Consider the following 22,929-nt stretch of genomic DNA (forward strand, 5'->3'; position numbering starts at 1 on the left):
TGGCTCAGGGGTGCGATATAAAGAAATCAATTAACTATTTGGATGGCTATTCTAGCTGACTGGATCTAGCTATAGTTGTTTTGGAATTCAAGAAAGACCTCAGACTCTTAGAGAAAGTAGAAGAATACTGTAGCCTGTAATATAAGATTTAGTACAGGCAGAAATAAACTTTTTCATAATAGTTAGACATCTAGCACAAGGAGAGGTACAGCCAGCTATAAGACTACCCCAAGGCTTCTGAGAAGCTTTTCGAAGACCAAAGAAGGCATACATAACACAGGTTTTGTCCAAACTAATGATCTAATCTTATTGGTAGCACAACAAAACTTAAAACAAAGACAAGTCCTTTTAATTAATTAATACATACTGTTCAAGCTTCATTCATAGATGCTAAGATAGACTATGCTTCTTTTCTAGTAGCCTAGATATCCAGCAGGAGCTGTTTCTGCATTCTCCAGAGAAATACAGTGTCCCAGCTCGCCTTGTCAGCTAAATTGAGCTGTAAGGTTTCCCACTTGAACGCAGCAATCTGATTGGGCTGCAAATTTCTTGCAGTGGGAACAAAACTGCTACATGTACATGTACTGATACCCAACCATGAGCGAAGCGTTGGTTGGACTCCGCCCAACTACAACTGTGGTGCAAACTTCTCTGTAGATCACGCCATGATTTGCCACATGGGGGGCTTCCCGACTATTCGCCACAACGAAATTCGTGACATCACAGCCTCACTGCTCACAGAAGTATGCCATAATGTCGCTACAGAGCCACCCCTCCAGCCCCTCACTGGAGAGCTCTTCTCTGCCAGATCAGTAAACACAAGCAACCATGCTCGCCCCGATATTCGTGCAAGAGGCTTCTGGAACAACCACCAAGATGTATTTTTTGATGTAAGGGTATTCTACCCTAACGCACCTAGTAACCGTTCCGGAGATGCCTACAGGAGACACGAGCAAGCAAAAAAGAGGGAATACGGACAAAGGATCAGAGAAATCGAGCGGGGAGTCTTCATACCCTTAGTCCTCTCAACCTGGGGAGGAATGGGCAAAGAAGCAGCAACCTTTTACAAGAGGCTCGCTGACCTGTTATCCTCAAAAAGACAAAATCCGTACCCAGCAGTAATGGGATGGCTCAGATGCAGGCTATCCTTTGCATCGATCCGCTCTGCAATAATGTGCATTAGAGGAAGCCGTTCATCGCTGCACAGACCTGTCTACATGGACAATATCAACCTTGTATCTCAGGAGGGGCGAGTCCCCCCCTGAATACATAATTCCTCTATGAACTACTTATATTCGCTTTGTTTTTATTTTTGACTGCTACATAATTACTATCACTAAACTACCTCCTTCTTTTGTACAATGTAACTTTTTCTTAGCCCCGAGATGGAGAGCTTTCACGCCAAAAAAAAAAAAAAAAAAAAAGTATTTTATCTTATTGAATGATTGTGATAAAGACAGAAAAAGGAGATCCTGTGTAGAGGCTGGTCACTCCTACCTAGTCACTCAGGACCCCCAGTCACTCACACCTAGGAATAAATGACTCCCACCGGTCACTGACTCCTAGTCACAAATGACTCCCCCCTGGAAAAAATGACTCTCCCCAGTCCCCACTCAAATTTAACTTTGAGTGGAGGTCAAGTGCTACTAAGTAAGTACTTTAGGTTGAGGCGGGTATTCGAGACTAGTACTTACGTACATCCTCAAAAGACTGCACCATACATAGCCTCGATCCCAGGCCGAGTTTTCGCTTTTATAACGGTTAGGCGAACAACTGGGCCTGGTACTAGTTGTCTGCGCATGCGTCAAATTTTCATTGTATATTTGTGGTCGGCAAAAATATTTAATAAATCAATAATCGAAATTTGTACACAGAAAATGCACAGAGTGAGTACACAAAAGATGCACATAGGGAGCTGCTTCACACAAAGGCCTGGGGAGTTGCCAGTTGTGCTGCAGCACAATTACAGTGACCCAGGGCAACTTCAGGATGATTGAATGCCTTCAAATTACATTTCAAAAAGATTTAGCAGGCTGCTGGACTTCTGTGATTCTAGGCCCCAACTCGTAACTCAGTTAAATTTTGCTTGAGAAAACGTAGATTCTCTTGATGTCTCTGAGCTACCCAGCAACGCTCGAATGAGCAGGTCATACTCCAGTCCTGTGAGTATAGGACAATATTAAAAGAAACCAAAGACGGTTAAACCCTTACCTCAAACTGTCCAGTCTCGTCCGTTAGTATAGCCAAGAGGAGCACTGTTGGGATAGCTGGATATTAGCCATTGCTCCTAGATCCTGTACAGAGAAGTAGACATTTTAAATAATTATGTGTAGATCTATACATATTAAATTTCTCGGTTATAGTGTCATTGTCGACGAGCTGATGATGGCAGCACCAAGTTCTCTAGCTCACACTCTTCACTTGATCCACCATATTAATGATGAAACTATATAGTCTACCTACGTACCGGTAGATCTTGCCAAACATGAACAACACTTGATAGCATAGCCATAGGGCCCACACAAAAATATCTGACCTTAACAAGCTTGACAAAGCTTTATACCTCTTCCCTTGTTGTTCAGTCTTCAGAATAAGCTTCAGAGAAGAGAGAAGCTTCAACTAAGAGCCATTCCAATCGATTCCAATAATGATAAAACGGGAACTGACTTCTAGTACACGATGGTACACGAATATAAATGTCACGAAAGTGAACGAGAATATCCATTCGTCAGAATCTGACGAACGACTGACGCATGCGCAGACAACTAGTACCAGGCCCAGTTGTTCGCCTAACCGTTATAAAAGCGAAAACTCGGCCTGGGATCGAGGCTACACCATACAGTGACTATACGTATAGGATATACCACACCTAAGAGGAGGATATGCACCCATATATCCTCTGCTACCGTGGTTACTCCGAGGCGGAGCCGAGGGGCATGTAACCACGGTAGCGGAGGATATATAGGGTGCATATCCTCCGAGTAGGTGTGGCATATCTGACTTATACCACGTGACCGCAGCACTATAAAAGGACCTCCCCCTAGCAACAATTCAATCACGATGCAGACTGCAAAAAAGAACAAGACTATGCCGGATTTTGCAGCCGTCAAAGAGCTAGTTGAGCAACATGTTGACTCCTACAGATGCTCAAGAGCTTCCTTAGTCCAAGCGTTGACCATTCGACGTCCCTTACTGGAGTTGCAAGCTCTTCTAATTCTTGGATAACTAAACCGCGCCCATGGACCCATGGAAGCTTAGCCATCTTGTTGGAGAGCACCTTCCATGTTTCTGCCGTCGCTTTGAGTCTTAGTACCGTCAAGCATGGCTCTTTTCTCTTTGCTTACTTTCTTGAACAAATGAAAAAACTAAAAAACAACTTGAAAAACTGTGCATGCCTGGGGCTGTATGCTAATATTCTATATATCCTACAGCTGTTGACCAATGAGATCAATTTGTGGTGACGTAAGTGTGGTATAATATACTATATACAATCAAATTCAAGACTGTTATATATCTGTGTCTGTTGTGTCTGTGAGAGGCCTGTTACAAGTGATAATTTTTTGTCTATAGCTGTTCATTAACTATCGTTACTTCACTTAGTCAAACACTCTGTTAACATTTTCACATCCACTGTAAAGCATTATAACAACATCCATCACAATAATTATGAAAAATAAAGTGCAAATAATTATTACAATGCATGAAAAACAAAAACAGCAGTGGAAGATAACGAAAGCCTAAAAATTCTACAACTAGCTATAGCTATTCTCTAAGTGGAGATACTTTTATACGTATAATGATACCACGAGTTGCACGTATCACACTGCATGATCATTTCATCAAAGGAGTCAGGATGGAGACAAGGGCAGTATAATTATATATAGTAATCACAATACTGGAAATCATTCTGGTCTCTTGCGGCTATTCAGTTCTTTTGACTTCAAAAATCTTCTTCAGTTTCTCAGTTTCTCAGTTTCTCATTTTTGAAACAACGTACAAAGTGGTGCCTCATTTTGGGATGATGCATGTGGTCCAAATAATTGTCTCTGCAATTGGTGGTATGCAAAACTACAGTTGTTGCTGCCACTGTTCTGCTGCTGAATAAAGGCCACAGACAGTTACGGAAGCCCGTAGGGGCCATTCAGTTCCACTCTAAGATTCCACTCTAGAATGCACTTCCACTCTGAAATTCCACTCTGGAATACACTTCCATTCTAAAATTCCACTCTGAACTTCCATTCTGGAGTGCACTTCCATTGTGCCAATCACATGATATCACGTGTCGGCCTCATCTTGTAGATCTACCAAGATCGTGTCTACCAGTGACTAAACTGCTCTGATAAATCGTTTGTGAGTATGGTATATTATTACTGTGTGTGTATACTATTTATTAGTGGACTCTGCAGTTGAGAATGGTGCATGTTTTTGATGACCTCCCACATGCAAGTAGTTATAATTATTTAATTGATATAAATTACTATTCTGTAGCAAGGGCTACTGAAATTCAGCCGTTGTATAGCTACACATCTTTGAGATTATAAATCTGACCCCTACACATACTGTAACAGTGTGGTATGTATTAAAGGAGTGTGCATGGGAGTATAGTGTCCTCATGCAGTGTAAAGTCCCGCCCACCAGCTCTGCCCTCTCTGATGTTCAACCAGAGTGGAGCCTGGAGGTATATGTCAAGACCGCAAAGGTCAGATTGACATCATCTGCATGGTCTGTACGTGTTCAGGCACTTAGTAACAGAACTGGCAGCTATATGAACATTAAAACTGCAGCTAGAAATTTAGCGTTTATTGATGATTTGTAACATTTATATCAATTTGTGCATGTGTTGGAGACAGCATTCATGTCCCCAATGCTGTCACCGTATAACAGTGGTTGTTTGATTGTGTCCTAACTATGTTTCAGAATAATTATTACAAGCAGTAGCTGTTGGGGATAAACAAGATAAAAAACACAGGCCGGATTAGCCTGTAAGAATACCCATGCACTCTCAAAATATTAACAAGTTTCTCAACTTCACTATATAGCCATTTTTCACACTGGATGGAGACAATAACACAATGGAATTTCAGAATAGAAATGCATTCTAGAATGGAATTTCAGAATGGAAGTGCATTCTAGAGTGGAATTGCAGAGTGGAAGTGCATTCCAGAGTGGTATTTTAGAATGGAAGTGCACTCCAGAGTGGAATTTCAGAGTGGAAGTGCATTCTAGAGTGGAATCTTAGAGTGGAACTGAATGGCCCCTACGGGCTTCCGTAGACAGTAACCCATTGTGTGCTTGTACAGTTGGACGATTTGCAGCTCAGCACTTGGCTCCATTTCTTTCCCATAATTATTAACCTTGCAACCTTACTCTTCATTCATATGCATTTAGGTCTACATTCCAGCTGTCACTTGTTGTCTACTACTACCTTGCTTGCTCTTTATCCTGGCTCTTCATTCTAAATTGTTACAGGTTGTAAGATGGAAACAGGTCACATATATAGACTCACATGCATTGGCCAGAACAAACAAGCATGTGCATAAGGAGTCATTCACTCCCGGGGGAGTCATCGAGCAGCATAGCAATGTATGCTGACGACATCGCGCTCTACAGGTCAATCAGTTCACAATGTGACTACTCTAAACTCCAGGATGATGTGAACTCACTCTGCTACTGGATATCCCACAATCACTTGAAGTTAAACATTCAAAAATGTTGCTACATAGGAAGCACTCACTCACACTTCCAAACTCCACTCTTACTATTGACGACAATTTTTCTCTCTCAAGGGTAGATGTTTTCAAATACCTTGGCGTCACCTTCTCAAGTGATTTCTCCTGGACCAAGCATATTACTTCTACATGCAATAAATCGAGAAAACTTATTGGCATGCTCCACAGGAGCTTTTACAAATACTCGAAACCTGACTCTACCTCAAAATTATACAAATCTATGGAAGCCCGTAGGGGCCATTCAGTTCCACTCTAAGATTCCACTCTAGAATGCACTTCCACTCTGAAATTCCACTCTGGAATGCACTTCCACTCTGCAATTCCACTCTAGAATGCACTTCCACTCTGAAATTCCATTCTAGAATGCATTTCCATTCTGAAATTCCATTGTGTTATATTGTCTCCATCCAGTGTGAAAAATGAAGTTGAGAAACTTGTTAATGAGTGCATGGGTATTCTTACAGGCTAATCCGGCCTGTGTTTTTTATCTTGTTAATCCCCAACAGCTACTGCATGTAAAACTGAAACATAGTTATAGGACACAATCAAACAACCACTGTTATATGGTGACAGCATTGGGGACATGAATGCTAATGATCTGTCTCCAACACATGCACAAATTGATATAAATGTTACAAATCATCAATAACCGCTAAATTTCTAGTTGCAGTTTAATGTTCATAGCTGCCAGTTCTGTTACTAAGTGCCTGAACACGTACAGACCAGATGATGTCCATTTAACCTTTGCTGTCTTGACATAATTATACCTCCATGCATGCAGGCTCCACTCTAGCCTCGATCCCAGGCCGCACTTCCCGCTACTTTCAAAGGCCGGTGAAGGAGGCTAGCTCCACTCTGGTTGAACATCAGAGAGGGCAGAGCTGCATGGTGGGCGGGACTTTATCCTGCTTTGAGGACACTATTATTATACTCCCATGCACACTCCTATAATACAGATACCACACTAGCTGTATATGTAGGGGGGGGGGGGGGGGGGGTCAGATTTATAATCTCAAAGATGTGTAGCTATACAACAGCTGAATTTCAGTAGCCCTTGCTACAGAATAGTAATTTAAATAATTATAACTATAACTTGCATGTGGGAGGTCATCAAAAACATGCACCATTCTCAACTGCAGAGTCCACTAATAAATACTATACACACCACAGTAATATATACCATACTCATGCACAAACGATTTATCAGAGCAGTTTAGTCACTGGTTTTAATAGTAGACATGCACGATCTTGGTACAAGATGAGGCCGACGCGTGATATCATGTGATTGGCACAATGCCAATGGAAGTGCACTCCAGAATGGAAGTTCAGAGTGGAATTTTAGAATGGAAGTGCATTCTAGAGTGGAATCTTAGAGTAGAACTACATGGCCCCTACGGTCTTCCGTACAAATCACTAATTACTACACAGTTTTCGATCCCATTCGCGACTTCTAATATTCCTTCTTCGCAGATACTATAACAGCCTGGAATAAATTAGGTTTTGACACAGAGGGTATTTCTCTTGCATTCTTTAAAAATCAGTTACTGTAGATTAATTAAGTGTAATTTACATGTTCTGTTGTAGGTTGTTGTGTATTGTTTTTTGTGTAGGTAACTGATTTGGATTAGCTCCTATTCTGCTATTTTCTGTTACCTTTGCTGTATGCATTAATAAAAATAAAAATAAAAAGAGTCCCCCACACCTTAGGCAGGAATGACCGGGGGGGGGGGGGGTCACTTCCACCGGGGAGTCATTCATTCCTCTGACATCGGTCCCAGGCCGATTGAGAAGATCTAGAATCTATATCTATGTCACACACCCACACATTTACTCCCTCTCTTATTGTGTCCCTCTAGATGTGGCTGAGCTGGAGGGTGGGGAGTCCAAGGTGACCAGACTCATCGGGGCAGCTGCTAGCATAGACAATGTCTGCAGAATGGACCCTCTTGGAACCAATGGATCACTGGAACACTAGCTATAGATCTAGTTAATAGTTGAAGTTCAGAACAACAATAATTACCGACTTTGTATTATCTATAATTAAGGTTTTATATCTGGTGCACATGCAGTTGCCGCAATGTTATAATTATACAGATCTATCATACATAGTGTAAATAATGGATTTATGATGGATGCAGAACTGGTAAATAATAAACATGCATAATTACGAATTAGGCATTGCTAATTAGTCCAGTTCCGATGTGTCCTCACTTGAATCATCTATTCGAGGCCTTTTAGCGCTGGAACCTGGGAAACAAGGAATATTAGAGCTACGTAAAAATGCCTCTATCTATAGGTCGCTCAAGAGGAATCACTACTCAATACAAGAAGGTATATAATACTTCTCACCTTGCTCAGTGTATTTAATGGCCTCTCTCTTCTCACCAGTGATGAGGGGTGGTTGAGAGGAATGCTCTGCATGGGGAAAGGCAATTACTTAATTAGTCAACTGATAGGCTAACCGCTAACCTTTAACAATAATACAGATACTTTCTGCTAGCTGTACATCTTTCTTCTGCAGACACACATCAACGAGGGTTGAGTAAGTAGCATTGAAGCCGTTCGCTTTCTTCCATAAACTCAGGACTTGCTGAGCTTTCATCTCTGGATCAAGAAGATGGTCTGATTTGATACTGAGAATTTGTGGTTGGTTTAGTCCCAGAACAATTGCGTATTTCTGCCAGTTTGGAACGAAAGGAGCAATTTTCGTCAGATGTTCAGTAGAGCAAGGTTGATTGAGGAGGTCTTTATCGATACCAACGTGATTCACTAGCTTGTCGATGGTCACAGTTGGTTGAGGAGTAATAGCAGGGTGAAGAAGACCTGTTGGTGTGTGTGTAAGAATTGCGTACATATTATTTATATGACACAATTTTTTACATACATACATAATTATAATTATATACGGACACAAAAAGTGACCTGAGAGGGAGCGACTTGTGCCTTGAAACTGTAGGGCATACAGTCGATCATGGTGGTCATAAGACCCTGGGGGGAAACCAACTAAGTACATGCATGTATATATATCATTGAGATTTATATACGTACCTTGTAGCGATGGGGCTGGTGCTGGATAATAGTCTCCAGATAGCTGACCTGGGATTGCCACTGCACTCATGGGGTTGGGCACTTGTGGAGGGGCTACTGATAGAGAATACACAAATTAATGTTTGGTTATACATCGAAACAACTATACCTTGATTTGGATCCACTGGGTCCAGTACAATCCATATTTGGTTATCAGGTTCCTTAGTTCCTTTCAATGTTATTAGGTGTGAACGTTTTGGTACCTTGCAGCCCCAGCTACTCTCAGAGAGAGTCGCTTCAAGTTTTGTGGATGGAACGGTTCTCCCCGGCTTGAAGGAGTCGACTCTTTTCTTAGATATCTGAATACAACAGACGCAAACTAGCATAATTAACTTTATAACAATTTGAGAAACATTACCTTTGGTTTAACAAGTGGTTTTAGTCTCCATTCATCGATATCAACACCGCTGGTTATTGGTATATCCAGTGAAATATTTGAGTCTTCAAATTCCACTTCCAAAGTCAGTTTCTTTTCTGCACCCAACTTTTGGAAATAATATTGTGTTGCCTAAAGAAATAAAACAACAACATAAATAATGATACATTACGAAACCTCAAAATGTGTTTCATAATGCACCTATCAATTCCAGTCCCCACTACCCCCCATGCGGGCTATGTCGGGGTTTAGTGGGGATTTGATTTACATCAATATCAACTGCCCCACCCCAGGGGGCCTGCATGGTTGAAATCAAATCCCCACTTCCCCTCCCATACCCCCCACTTAACAACCCCGGGATTTGACTACACGCGTGCATGTGCTATACTTTCCGGATATTACTGTATCCCCACCCTATCCCGCACCTCGGGGTTACTTGCTGAATCAAAACCCCAACAAAACCCCACTATGTCCCCACTGTGCCCCGCAGGGGGGGGTAGTGGGGACTGACATTGATAGGTGCATAAGATAATTATAATTATTAGGCACACAAAAAACCACAAAATCTGTCACTCACAGTATTATGTATTTCATCATCCACATTGATTGTGAAATGAATCTCCACGGTCCGAGGGTCGGCCTTTAGGTAGTATAGACTGGCGACATACAGTAGATCAACATCACCCTCCGCAGCTATTGCATATGAACTGAAATGATTCACACTCAAACAACCGTACGAGCTGTGCTCGGTGAATGAGCCACGCCCTTCAAGCTGCTTGAATGTGTAGGGCAGACTCTCCTGGGAGCAATGTGCTCTCACAAATGAGAGCTTGGTTGAGCTGGTCATCTTGGCACAGTGCTGAATCTCGACTGTCAGCTGCTGTTGGAATCGACACAAGGGAAGAGGATGTATCCAGAAGACACCACTGACCAACTGGAGATTGTCAGGAAACTGGTACTGTCCAGCTACACTGGCCTTGATTTCTAGTCGACACTGGTCAACACCAGCTGGTAGGGAGCCCTGGGGTATGGTGAGCTTGAACCCATAACCAACCCAGTGGAAGGTTTGGGGTGAGTTGGTGACGATCACACAAGTACTGCCCACAACTTCAACACCAGGGAGGTCTGAGTGGTAGAGAGAGAGTGGAAAATATAAATCCGTGTATTGTGTTTCTGAGAGTGTTTACCAAAACTGTGTATGGATTCCTGTGGTTGACTCAAGACTTCAGTTGGTAGATGAGGATGTGATATGACATCTTGATAACCTATCAGTGGTCAGTGGGTGATCACATGTCAGGCTACACATCATGCACACAGTCACCCTCTGTCGTAGTGTAACTCACCTGGTTCAATCTTGAGTTCCTGCTTCACTGGAACCAGTTCTTTGCTCTCGGCTCGGAGATAATGATTCTCGTTTCGCAGGTGTTCAATTTCTGTATGTCACAGCTGAATCATTATAATTATAAGCCAATCCTTTACCTTTTTCTTGCTGGTGATTTATGTCCACTTGATCGTCATACTCATCAGTCAACTGATCCAGCTCCTCCTGTAGACTCTCATAGTCTAGTAGCCGTCGTTTCACTTCAGATCTCAATTCAGTCACAGAACTTTCTCCACCTAAAGAATCTGTACACACAAAAGTCGTTATGATAACCTCTAACCAGCTGTAGCTTGTTCCTTGTCTCCAGGGCTTAGCTGGACCTCTTGTTCTTTGTTTAGAACTGGAAAATTATACATGTATAGTACTACTATATTATACAGACCTCTACTCTTACTGTGTTTGCATTTTCATACCTTGTTCTTTGCTTGGCTGAACTTCTGATTCAGAGGGCTGAGGTGAGTCCTCTATCTCTGGCAGTGACCCACACTTGGCTATCTGCTCAGTGAGTTGACCCAGGTCCATCTTCCTCAGGACAGTGAACAGGCCCTCCCAGGTAGGGGGGTAAGTTGGTCGCTTGCTTTTCTTCCAAGCATTGAAGATCAGCTCAACGTAATCACTAGGAGAGAGTGTGGGAGCTTTCTTTCTGTCTTTCACTAAAAGCTGTACTCCCGAGGTCATGTGGAATCGATACCGATCTTTAGAGAGAACTTCCATGAGATTGATACCATACGTGTGCAGTTGATGCAGCTTGGGCATGCTGAATTGTACATCACTGTCAACTAATGGTAATGAGCAAAAAATATGATAGTAATGGTAATTAATGTAATTGCTTAATATATCATAATTTATTATACCTTTTAAAAAAGCTCTGAACACCTTATTGCTGTGATTTTCACGTTTATCTCTCCCTCCGATAACCATTAGCTCTCCAGTTGGTAGCACAACAGCAGATGAATATTTCAGTGGTAGTGGCAGGTCAGCAACATGTACCCAGGACTGGGTGCTGGAGGAGAAGGCAGAGATGGCTGTTGTGAGGTTAGAAAAACCTCCTCCTCCAATGGACAAGAGACGGCCACCAAAGAAGGCAGCAGGTGAATAGTCAATAGGAGCATCAGGTAGCGTCTCCCATGGTGACTTGTCGGATCCAGATATGAGTGATTGTAGTGATGTACGGAATACTTTTCCCACAGAGGTGATCAGGTACCACTGGTCACCATGGAGAACAGACTTGATGTCTTCTCCTGCATTTGCATTTGGTAGGGAGGGAGCAGTCGTCCACTGGCCATCTTTGAACACTTCCACAGAGGAGAGATTTCCTGAGGTATTCCACCCTCCAGCCACAACTATTGCAGATCCACTACTGACAGCAGATGGTGAACGTCGTGTCTCCTTCATAGGAGGCAGTGCTTCAACAAACTGTCCATCCCTCATCGTGAAGACTTTATTTGTTACATGTATCTTATGTGTAGGATACTCACGCCCACCCACCAGTAGCAGTTCAGAGTCATGGACAGCGAGGGTATAGCGATAGGTGGGTGTGTCTGTCACTGTCCATGTTGTGTCAACTCCAGGTTTGAATGAGTACAGTGTAGCTCCAGCTCTCCAACTAGGTTTAGTGTACCCTCCTCCAACATAGAGTGTTCCATTCAGATACACTGAGCGGGCATCTATCATCGCCACTGGTAGAGAGGGCCATTCCTCCCACTCCAGAGATGTTGAGGGATGGAGGATGTCAAGAGTCTGCATGGGAGAAGCCACAAGGTAAGCATAAATTATTTTTAGTGATGTCATTGAGCTAACGTTCTCTATTATACGCAGGTTGGAATATGCGATGTTTGTCAGAAAAAACCATGAACATTTATATACCCTCGAAATATACGCGCTATACGGTAGCACTTTTCTTTGGATAACTATATAGAGTTAGCAACATAACGAGGATATATATAATTATACCTTAGATCCCACTTTTTTAGTATGCACTTAATTTCCGTGTTCAAATTTACTGTGTTGAATATTATAACTTAAATAAACGTAGATCGATTGTAGTCTTGTAGCCTCGGGGCCAGACCTAATAGCTCGAGGCCATTCAATCCCCGTGGGTTTTTACATAAAAACAGGTTGTAACTTACTACGCAAAGCCAGGTCAAATCCCATCTCCCAGTATGGGATCACATTTCAAGGTCAAATTAGACCCAGAGGTGGGATAGTGGGGCAGCACATTGATGCCATGCATATAATACCATTGCCATCTAGATCTAGCTAGATCTAGTAGATCTATAGTTAAGTTATTAGCACATGTCTGTGGCACAGCTATAGGTCCTTTGTTTAACATACCTTGTCCTGATCAGCCATCTTCTTTGTCACCCACCCTTTTTTAGATGCTGCAGCTTTCTACCTCCACAATCCTCTATAAGCCATGCAGGCAAATTGCAAAATAGAAATTTTAAAGTGAGTTCTCATCAGATTGCAAATTAATTATAGTCACATGTTTAGACCATGCCTGCATGTAGTTGGGCGGAGCCCGACCGTCCCTGACAGGAGGTCGGGTTGCAAGCCTATCTGAGATTTGTTCTACGTGTGTTTTTGTAACAAGTATGAATATCATTAATTTTCAAGTGGGTGTTAAACCACCTTAACCGCGCAACACCCGCTGAATGAGTGCACATGTGAATTAGAGATTGCTCTTAGAAAACTGAAGACAAGCTAGTAGGGATAGATGATCTACACCACTCTGAGTAATGTATTGCCTTGGATGTGGCAGTGACATAGCTGATAAACTGAAGGACAGCCGGAATGTGAACACCTCAAGCTCTGAAAACGTTGCAGCAGTATGGAAAGCATTCTTAGAAAATGAAGACCAGCAGGCTGTTGCAGATGTCGACAGCATCCTCAATGGTGGAGACAGCCAAAGAGTGCCCAAGATGTGCAAGAATTGCTTCTATTCTTACAATAGGTACACCAAACTTCATGACAAACTCCAAGAAAACATTAGAAAGGCCGCTGATGTTTTGGAACTACAACTCCCACTGCCAAAGAAACGTAAGCTTGATAGTTCACTGTCTTGGCAAACAACTAGGGCTCAGCCATCAGGATCTAGCACCCAGTCCCCTGAAGTTGCGGTGGGTGCCATTAATATTCATTTTATAAGTCATTAAGTCTAGTTATTTTTACAGATTAAAGTGTGTTACAAAACTCCAAAAACATTCCTGCTCACTCCTAGCCGAAAACACATAGGAAAAGCTATTGCTCGTAAAAGCAGAAAAAAAGTTGCTATGGAGGCCTTAAAAGACCCAACCACCAGAAAATACTTATTGAAGATGGTCGGGATAGAATTGGCCAAAGAAGTGAAATGTATGTCATCAGAGAGTGCTAACTCTATCTTGCAGAGCCAGAATCCTGATGACCTTAGACAATTCAGTTGGGAAATGCTACTGAACGAGCTCTCTATGTTTGCCCCTGTGTTGAGACAACTCCTGGATTTAGCCACTAACACCAGAGTCCGCCGTTCCAACACTGATGCTGTCATTGGGATGTGTGCAGCCATCCTTATCAACCATCGCAATCCAAAGATGAATTTGGTCCAACGAAGCAATGCCCTGGTTCTGTATGCTGGTCACAGCTCAAAGCAGGTGATTAAAACGTTCCCACGCCAAGTTGTCTAAAAGAACGCTATAGATTGCCATTTTCACTTAATTTCAAATCTGCCCGGGAACGAGGCTATAGTATAATTATAATTACCGATATACAGACTGAGATTACTTTGTTTGCGAACGGTCGTATACTGTATAGGTCTATCAGCGACTACAGAGGTTAAATGTGACTGTATCACACTCTTCTGTGATTCGAATGCTAGACAAAGTTGGCGAAGGGTTTGATGCTCAGGTTAAGGAATGGAGAGATCGCCTTGTATCCACACTGGACAGTGGCAATGAAATTGTAAGAAATTTGTAATTATTAATTCTTTTTAAAAAATATTATACAGCAAATTCAGAGAGCCCCCTGGATCACTTGTGAGAATGACGATATTGATCGGCCCACAGCATCCACCAGTGATGATTCGGACACGGACTCAGATTCTGACTCATCGTGGAAGAATTACTCACCCATCACCTCTGGGTCAGAAGACGAAGGTGATGATGATCTCAGGAGCAACTCCTCTTCAAGTGATGTGAGTAATTTTGACAGCAGTGATGAAGAAGATACTCCAAGTAACCTTCCTACTTCTGGACCTCTTCACCAGGGCTCAACTTCTAACGCACCACAAACTGGAAATATGGCAGGCGTCACATCCAATAAACACACTAAGCAGCAAGGTGCACATGCATGCATTATGTATACTTTTTACTTTGTGTTTTTGCATATAGATCATCCAACAATGTACCATTTGGTTGGTGATAATGTGGACAAAGGAATAAAACAGCGGTATATGAGAGTTGGTACCAGTAAGCCGGATGATATTCACTACTTCCACTCCTATGCTGTCGGTGACCGAATTGACTTCATGAATCTCAGTGACCAAGTTATTCCGACTCTACAGCAAAATTCTGAACAAGTTGCTGTTTCCTTATTACCAACATCTGACGATGATCTCGCTCTTCGTAACAACATGTGTATTCTCATGTCCAGAATCCTCTACGAAAACATGGGATTCTTCAATCTAGCTTTTGATGGTGTCGTAGATTGGCACAGAGAGAGAGACCTTTACTCAAATACGTTGCTACCTGCATGCATGTATAATGTGCAGATCATCTTGAAACCTTCATCATGCACACATCTATTTAAGTACTACAATTAACAACAACTTACACCATTTAGAATCTACCTGGTCTTTCATGATGGCTAAAAGAGGAGTCACAACCACCACAATTGAATGCCCTACTTCCTTCTTCAAGATCTTGTCAAGGGCTACTGGCAAGCAGGCATAACACAAGCTCTTTCCAAAGCCGGTTGGAAGAACAGCAAACACATCTCGACCTTCAATAAAAGCCAGAACTATATCAACTTGTTCAGGCTTCATGACAGGGTAGCCCGACTCTTTGGAAGCCTCAATGACACACTCCCTAATAAACTCTGATCTCTCCATCATCAACTAGCTCTGGTCTACTATTACTGCGTTGCGGTTACACTGCAGGATTGTGGTGTTGCACTTAAGAGAGTAATTAACTGGGTGTGGTAATGGTCTAGAATCTGCAATCTGATTGGGCGCCACTATAGTGGCGCTAGAACAAATCCCAGATAGGCTTGCAACCCGACCTCCCGTCAGGGACGGTCGGGCTCCGCCCAACTAGCCTGCATGCACCCATAAAAAAGTTACTTATATAAACAGAGCTAGAACATCTCAATCTTACTGTATCTAGACACAATGACACAATTGTTCATGTCCACAGCTAAACCACACACAAGGTCCACTTGTTCACCCCCCTTGTTGCCAAGCAACTCGACAAACTCCCCTTGTGATGAGAACAGGCACACACCATCACTCTCCCACTCACTGACATATAACACGCCCCCACCATCCATAGCAATTGCCCGAGGGTGCTTTAGTTTATCGCTACTCGTTGAACTTATAGCTGCCGATGATTTATGAGTGATAGATCGAATAAACTGTCCATCAGCTGTGAAGACTTGCACTCGATTGTTGTAATAGTCCGATATATACAACACAGTGTTGGAATCGTCAATAGCGATATTCTCGGGGAAATTAAACAGTCCATCACTATGGCCTTCACTACCGAATGAGCGCTTGAATGTGAGATGTGCAGAGAAAACTTGCACTCGATAGTTGACTTGATCGCAGACGTACAATCGATCTTTCTTCTTGCTGAAACAGATGCCCAAGGGAAGGTTGAATTGTCCATCCTCACTTCCCATGCATCCAACAGTAGCGATGAACTTCCCTTCCGATGTAAACTTCTGCACTCAATGATTACCAGAATCGCTCACATAGATATTATCATCTTTATCAATCGCAACTCCTCTTGGTTTGTTAAATTTTCCATGTTCTGTTCCAAATCCACCGAATGCTTTCTTCTTACCGTCTTGAGCTATGATCGAGACGTAGTTTGACTTGTACTCGGCAACTATCAGTTCACCTTTGCTGTTTGTTGCAATACCTTGCGGCTTGCTAAGACCTTCGATGATTCTGATTGGTTTACGAAGGCTCTCTGGCGACGGGGTAACGGCCACAGGGTACGGACTACCTTTGATGGGCCTATGATTGATTCTAATGTGAAGACTGTGTTTCCCTCGGCTAACTGGCTGGTATGTGATCGTACGGCGACCATTTTCCCTCTTAATATCACATTTAATCGAAGCTCCTCTCTTGTTGTCTACTAGCTCAGCTGCAAGATCAAGTTTATCGATTAAATTGTCCACTGTAACGATAGTCTCTCTCCCATTTATTGCAAATCCCAATCCTTCTCCACTTGCAATGCAGTTATCAATCGCCACCTGTTCCGAATATACACTCCCAAAATCTTTGCAGTTTTGACCAATCTGCTCTGACTTGTCTCTGATAAATATCATATCTGCTTCGATCTGCGGCTGAATTGTGGATGGTTCAAATTCGACCGTTATCTCTTGTTCTTCGTGGCCGACTTGAGTGGTTGCCTCGAGTAACACGTTGCTCATCTTCGTGCGAGAGAGCTCAACTTTTTGTTTGTGGGCCGACAAAATTTGTAGCTTTTGTTGAGCGAGGCTATCGAGCTGTGAAACCAGCTGTTTCTTGCGTTCTTCTATGATATGGATCAATGAGTTCATTTCTCGGTTTATTTTCGCTTGAAGTGAGGATTTCTGAGAGTTAATTCTTTGTTCTCGTTTGTCAAATGTCTTGAGGGCTTTGTCCAAGTGCCTCTTGACGACTTTGAGACTCAACACGGTAGTGGTTGCTGGAGTAGCCATATCCTGCATTTGGTAATAGTATATATAAGGTGTCCGACACGACTAGCTCTAGCTCTAGCTCTATAGCTCTACGATACTATATAGTAAGGGAAATGTCCTATACAAAAATTATACTAAGCCAAAAAAAGGAACCTTGTTATTTTCTTGTAGGGGAACAAGCAAATTACAAGCATAATAGAATGATTGCTCTCATATATCTGTGTTCTGAACAAGCTAACATGCAAACTACAAGCAAACTACAAGCAAAACAAGCTTTGCATCATTGATCTCACCTTTCCTTTTTGTTTGCTCTCTTCTTGATCTTCAAAAGGGCAGCCAAGGACTAGACTGTTCTGGGATCACATGCACATGCACAATAGGCAGCCATATATGCCAACACACCACACATGTGCTGTGTGCCTTATTATTACTCGAGGTGGTGCAGTGATTAGCTAGCTGCCCAAATACAGTGTTGTTGTGCAATACAGCTGCATGCGTATGGTTTCGCATTGATTGACCACTGTTGACATTCCTGCACTGTTGACATTCCTGAACTGTTGTTAGCTACAAAATGGAGGACGCTGTGATGGCACAACTGTTGGGAATGGGATTTACGAGTGAGGACATCACTGCCTGTCAGAGGGAGCTCTCAGCTCAGGGTAAATACAGTCTACAAAAGGCTACAGAATGGTAGGCCTATTCTTAATTATCTTTACAAAAATATCATTATTCTACTATTTATACACAAGGCTGTACAATTTGATGGCTACTTGTCAATCACACAGGTTGCTACAACGGCAGCAACAAGCCGCCACAGGTCAAAGTTCAACCAGGCGTCTCGTTCTCACTGCACCTCCTCGTGAGGTTGCTATGGAAACCAAACCAATGTCGTCATCCAGTGATCTGTCCTCCCAAAGTCACAATCAACCACTCAAAACCAGGTAATGCCCATGCACGATGTTTGATGAACAAGCTCTGAACAAATCAGAGTTCATTGTATAATTATTATAAAGAGATGCTTCATGCGGTGATTTCTCTAAAACGTTGATAGCACATAAATAGTGTTTTAGAAATTGAGCATGTAATTCCCCATTAATTTTATGGACATTTCACTAAAACACACACACACCTCACCCCATCACACACCTCACACTCCTCATCCCCGGCATCACATACCTCACAGGTACACACTGAACGAGGATCACAGTCGAGACAAAGATCGGTTTGCGGCTAAAGAGAGAGAGGAGGCAATAAAGAGAGCAAAGGTGATGCGCTTGGCCGACATCAAAGCAAGGCAACAAGTGATGCAACATATCGAAGAAGATAGAAAGTGAATAATAATCTGATAATAATTTTTGCTGGTTTCCAATTATCTAAATTTCTTTTAGGGCTAAAGAAGAGAAGCTCAAGTCTCCCACACAACCAAGCTCTGCGGCTCGTACCCTACAGAACGCTACTTCACAGTCAGCTGACAGCCACATGACCAGGTCACATGACACTTGCCGGCTTCAGATACGTCTGCCCGATGGTCGAGTATTGAGACAAAGCTTCCCTACATCCGCTAGTCTTAGTCAAATTGTTGAGCTTGTTATGGAGAGCTGTTCCGATTGTGCAACTGATTCAGGTGAGTGGGTGGTGTGTGTGTGTGTGTGTGTGCAGCTGATTTAATTGTGTGGGTGTGTGAGTGTGCAGCTGATTCAGGTGTGGGGGTTCTAATGTTAGAAAAGAGATAAGACAAAAACTGAGTACAGATAGAATCGAACCCTTGCCCTCTTTCACTTGAAATTAGTTGCCTAACCTTACTAAGCCATCGGGTTATCATATGGATTGTGCCCTAAAAGAGGGACAGCTGTTAAGGTTTGTGTGTGTGCGTGTGTACAGTAATACTGTATACCTGTAGTGAGTGAATGCTCTCTGTCACTGTGGCTAGCTTGTGCAGGAGGTTGGCACCTTGTAGCACTTATTGCATGTATGCGATACATACGACTGCACTAACAATTGTAGTACATCAACATCTATATTGATCCCATTACGCTGCACTAATTGCCACGCCCACACAGCCGTACCCTCATCGTGAGTTCACTCTCTCTGAGTATCAATGCTCTCTCCAGTCACTCAGTCTCTGTCCCTCCGCCTCGCTTGTCGTTGCTAAGCAACCAGCCTCGTCAAAAGTGGACTCCGAACAATCTGCAACAGATTCTAACGAACTATTCGACCAATCAGATGACAGTAGTTCTGCTCAAGCTGTCGTAAACCAACGAAGAGTTATATTCAATACAAGTCAAAGGGCAAAGGTCATCGACTGGGAGATGGCAGTGCTAATACTAATGAGCCGATGGATATGGATGTTGGAGGCGATAAAGATGAAGAAGATGAAGAAGATATGGATCAGGATGACGATGACGATTACGATGCTAATGACAATAATATGAACGTGAATATGTTCCCCCTTCGTGGTTTTGGACAGCCCCCTCCTGGGAGACCACACCCACTAGCCAGGGGGGCTAATCGAGGTGAGGGCGGTGTGTGTGTGCACTTGTACCAGTGTGTGCCCAGAATTTGTACAGTGTTGGCCATTTCTCATCACACAAATTTACCTTTTTATGTGACAAACTAGCCCAGTGTGGGCATATCACTGCTAGCAAGTAGATTTGCCTCTTTTTATGTGACAAACTAGCCCAGTGTGGGCATGTCCCTGCTAGCAAGTAGTGAACTAGCTACCCTAAGAGATGGTTATTTTTATCTAGAGGTGGTTAGTACCAACCACCACCACCATTGACCAGTGTGTACACATCACTGTATATGCACAATGTTACTTATAGCCACTGTTTATGTGTTTTATTGCTCATTCAATGTATTTTGTACATCTTTCTCCTCCACTCTCTCCAGTTGTACCTGGTCGTTTTATGCCCGCTGGTATGGGGTTTGGAGGTGTGGAGTTTGGTGGTATGGGGGGGGGTGGTGAGGGGGGCAATCGTCTGGGGGGCAAGGAGGCGGCAGTGGACAGTGGCGTACAACAACAGGCAATACAAATGAGAGAGGCAGGTCAGAAAATCAAATATTATAATTTTTACCCCTCACACCCACACACACACACCCACACACACGCACACCACACACACACACACACACACACACAGCTCGTAGTGCTGCCATCAGACGTTCCGAGGCTCCCGCCCCTCACACATGGCACACTCCTCACACCCTCACACACCACGGACCACCCTCTCTTGAGGAGCTCTCCACACGAGCACTACTCACACTCAGTAGCAGTTACGGTATGCCGTCGTGTAGTCGGCTAAGCCCATTGGTCGCTCGTAGATTCATGAGGGCACTAAAGGACAAGAAGAGGCCCAACGTCAAAACACTAGCAGCTTTCCACGGATGGTAAATATTGTGTGTGTGTGGGTGGCTGTGTGTGTGTGGACGGATGTGTGTGTGTGTGTGTGTGTGTGTGTGGGTGTGTGGGTGTGTGTGTGTGGACGGGTGTTTGTTTGCTAGCTAGCTGTAATTTAATATTATAATTTTGATGATTGTTCATTTCCCACAGTCCTGTTCAAGTGATAGAGTTGGATAACTATATCTACGCTACCAATAAACTACTACAAGCTCTGTGGTCAGTATATTACATTATCACAGTTACAGCTTCACCTTATATGAAGCTATTCTCACTGTATGTGCTCTTGTGAATGTTATAACCCTCCCTCTGCACACACTCTACACTCCCCACACACACACACACACGCCCACACAGCTACTTCCCCAGTATCACGTCACTCAGTTTGGGCTCTTGTTCCATTATCACAGACAGAGCCATCACATCACTGCTTCCATGTGAGCATCTCTCTGCTTAGATCTTGCTATAATGTACTGTGAACCTGTCTATTGTGGTGTCCCTATAAGCAGACCACCCTAGCTATACTGGTTAGTCTGCCCAAGGGTCACCATTATATAGACAGTATTACCGTTATTTTTTTTAGTTTGCTTTTACAAGTCTTCTAACCTCAGACCTTCATGCACTGACCCCCCCCCCCCACACACACACACACACACCCAGACCTTCATGCACTGACCCCCCCCCCCACACACACACACACACACCCAGACTTTCATGCACTGACCCCCCCCCCCCCCCCATACACACACACACACACACACACACACACACACACACACACACACACCCAGACCTCCATGCACTGACCTCACTCAATCTCAACGGCTGTAGACAACTGGACGAGGTCATCTGTCGAGGAATCAGAAGTGAGAATGCTTACGTACTATGATTATTACCGTATGTCATTAGTAATATTGCCGTTGCCCTTATGGCATTTTTTATTTTATTCATTCCCTTTTCAGGTTGTACTTTGCTGGAGGTACTGAAGTTATCGGAGGTGAAGGTGACTGACAGGGGGTTTTCCATACTCCTGGCCACGCCCCTCACACACCTACGAGTGTTGGACCTTTCCAAGACTCAGATCACAACTAAATCACTCCAACTATTACCAGCAGGTACTGTATTACCGCAGTCCTGGGCAATACTTTAGATTAGGCTGAAAAGTTGCATTCAGTAGCTCTCTGATAGTGCTGCGTGTGCAATTTATTATGGCCATAGTGTCCGAAAGATATTCAACTACAACAACAACAGAGAGATGAAAGAAATTCATTCTGTGGCTGTTAAAAACCTTATGGCATGCTTAAAGCAAAGTTCTGTGGCGGATATCAGTGGAGACTGTACTAAAGCAAAGCAACCAATATCAAAACTAAGAGATGCACTTACTGAACTAGTGTACTTATTAGTCATCAATCCATAAAATAATATCATTCCCTGTAGGATCACCAAATCTTGAAGTAAATCGTGAAGACTTTGTTTGTTATCTTCTCTGTGTGATACTCTCTCCCAATGGCCTTCACTACCGAATGAGCGCTTGAATGTGAGTTGTGCAGAGAAGACTTTCACTCGATAGTTGACTTGATCGCAGACGTACAATCAATCTTTCTTCTTGCTGAAACAGATGCCCAAGGGAAGGTTGAATTGTCCATCCTCACTTCCCATGCATCCAACAGTAACAATGAACTTCCCGTAAACTTCTGCACTCGATGATTACCAGAATCACTCACATTAAATGGCCACAATCATTCCCATTGTGTACAATGTAAACATGTCACACACCCACACATTTACTCCCTCTCTTATTGTGTCCCTCTAGATGTGGCTGAGCTGGAGGGTGGGGAGTCCAAGGTGACCACACTCATCGGGGCAGCTGCTAGCATAGACAATGTCTGCAGAATGGACCCTCTTGGAACCCATGGGTCTAGTCACTGGACACTAGCTATGAATAGCTAATTTGAATGATTACTAGCTATTAATTATTATACATGTGTACATACCACTTCTGGATTTATTATTGTACATACGCAGTTTCGGCATTACCTAAAAAGATTGTCGTTGGTTAAATTATTACTACAACTGAACT

The 22,929-nt window shown here is 43.1% G+C and overlaps 3 protein-coding genes, 2 long non-coding RNA genes and 1 pseudogene across 8 annotated transcripts; 3 read left to right on the forward strand and 3 right to left on the reverse strand.

Moving 5' to 3' along the window:
- Nucleotides 1-1,822: 1,822 nt before the first annotated feature.
- Nucleotides 1,823-2,794, reverse strand: LOC135347999 (uncharacterized). The gene is made up of 3 exons (XR_010398588.1): nt 2,537-2,794; nt 2,212-2,294; nt 1,823-2,160 (listed from the first exon to the last, which is right to left on the reverse strand). It is a non-coding gene; the product is annotated as an uncharacterized LOC135347999 (long non-coding RNA).
- A 1,485-nt stretch (nt 2,795-4,279) lies between these two features.
- LOC135348027 (uncharacterized) lies at nt 4,280-4,900 on the forward strand. The gene is made up of 2 exons (XR_010398627.1): nt 4,280-4,350; nt 4,619-4,900. It is a non-coding gene; the product is annotated as an uncharacterized LOC135348027 (long non-coding RNA).
- A 2,907-nt stretch (nt 4,901-7,807) lies between these two features.
- LOC135347816 (uncharacterized) lies at nt 7,808-13,067 on the reverse strand. Of its 2 annotated transcripts, none has more exons than XM_064545892.1 (15): nt 12,908-13,067; nt 11,428-12,313; nt 10,987-11,352; nt 10,854-10,913; nt 10,672-10,809; nt 10,536-10,625; nt 10,380-10,457; nt 9,770-10,317; nt 9,175-9,324; nt 8,926-9,115; nt 8,778-8,873; nt 8,652-8,717; nt 8,199-8,552; nt 8,079-8,144; nt 7,808-7,976 (listed from the first exon to the last, which is right to left on the reverse strand). In XM_064545892.1, the coding sequence occupies exons 1-15, from the start codon at nt 12,923-12,925 to the stop codon at nt 7,915-7,917; spliced, it is 3,168 nt and encodes a 1,055-aa protein (XP_064401962.1). In that variant the 5' UTR covers nt 12,926-13,067; the 3' UTR covers nt 7,808-7,914. The 2 variants fall into 2 exon arrangements, with proteins under 2 accessions (XP_064401962.1, XP_064401961.1); XM_064545891.1 differs by having other exon boundaries at nt 10,987-11,361.
- Nucleotides 13,068-13,125: 58 nt separating this feature from the next.
- On the forward strand, nt 13,126-15,368 carry LOC135348155 (uncharacterized). The gene is made up of 5 exons (XM_064546334.1): nt 13,126-13,692; nt 13,747-14,202; nt 14,363-14,509; nt 14,556-14,886; nt 14,938-15,368. Exons 1-5 carry the CDS (start codon nt 13,312-13,314, stop codon nt 15,366-15,368), a joined length of 1,746 nt encoding a protein of 581 aa, XP_064402404.1. The 5' UTR covers nt 13,126-13,311.
- A 528-nt stretch (nt 15,369-15,896) lies between these two features.
- Nucleotides 15,897-17,912, reverse strand: LOC135347891 (E3 ubiquitin-protein ligase TRIM71-like; annotated as a pseudogene).
- A 1,216-nt stretch (nt 17,913-19,128) lies between these two features.
- Nucleotides 19,129-22,927, forward strand: LOC135347938 (uncharacterized). Of its 3 annotated transcripts, XM_064546079.1 has the most exons (10): nt 19,129-19,153; nt 19,513-19,965; nt 20,342-20,497; nt 20,593-20,839; nt 21,003-21,068; nt 21,207-21,286; nt 21,641-21,715; nt 21,812-21,964; nt 22,287-22,386; nt 22,663-22,736. In XM_064546079.1, the coding sequence occupies exons 2-9, from the start codon at nt 19,788-19,790 to the stop codon at nt 22,382-22,384; spliced, it is 1,053 nt and encodes a 350-aa protein (XP_064402149.1). In that variant the 5' UTR covers nt 19,129-19,153; nt 19,513-19,787; the 3' UTR covers nt 22,385-22,386; nt 22,663-22,736. The 3 variants fall into 3 exon arrangements, with proteins under 3 accessions (XP_064402149.1, XP_064402148.1, XP_064402150.1); XM_064546078.1 differs by lacking the exon at nt 22,287-22,386 and having other exon boundaries at nt 22,663-22,927; XM_064546080.1 differs by having other exon boundaries at nt 22,101-22,913.
- The last annotated feature ends 2 nt before the right edge of the window (nt 22,928-22,929 follow it).

Source organism: Halichondria panicea, chromosome 14 (genome assembly GCF_963675165.1).
Source record: "Halichondria panicea chromosome 14, odHalPani1.1, whole genome shotgun sequence".
NCBI classification, from domain to species: Eukaryota; Metazoa; Porifera; class Demospongiae; order Suberitida; family Halichondriidae; genus Halichondria; species Halichondria panicea.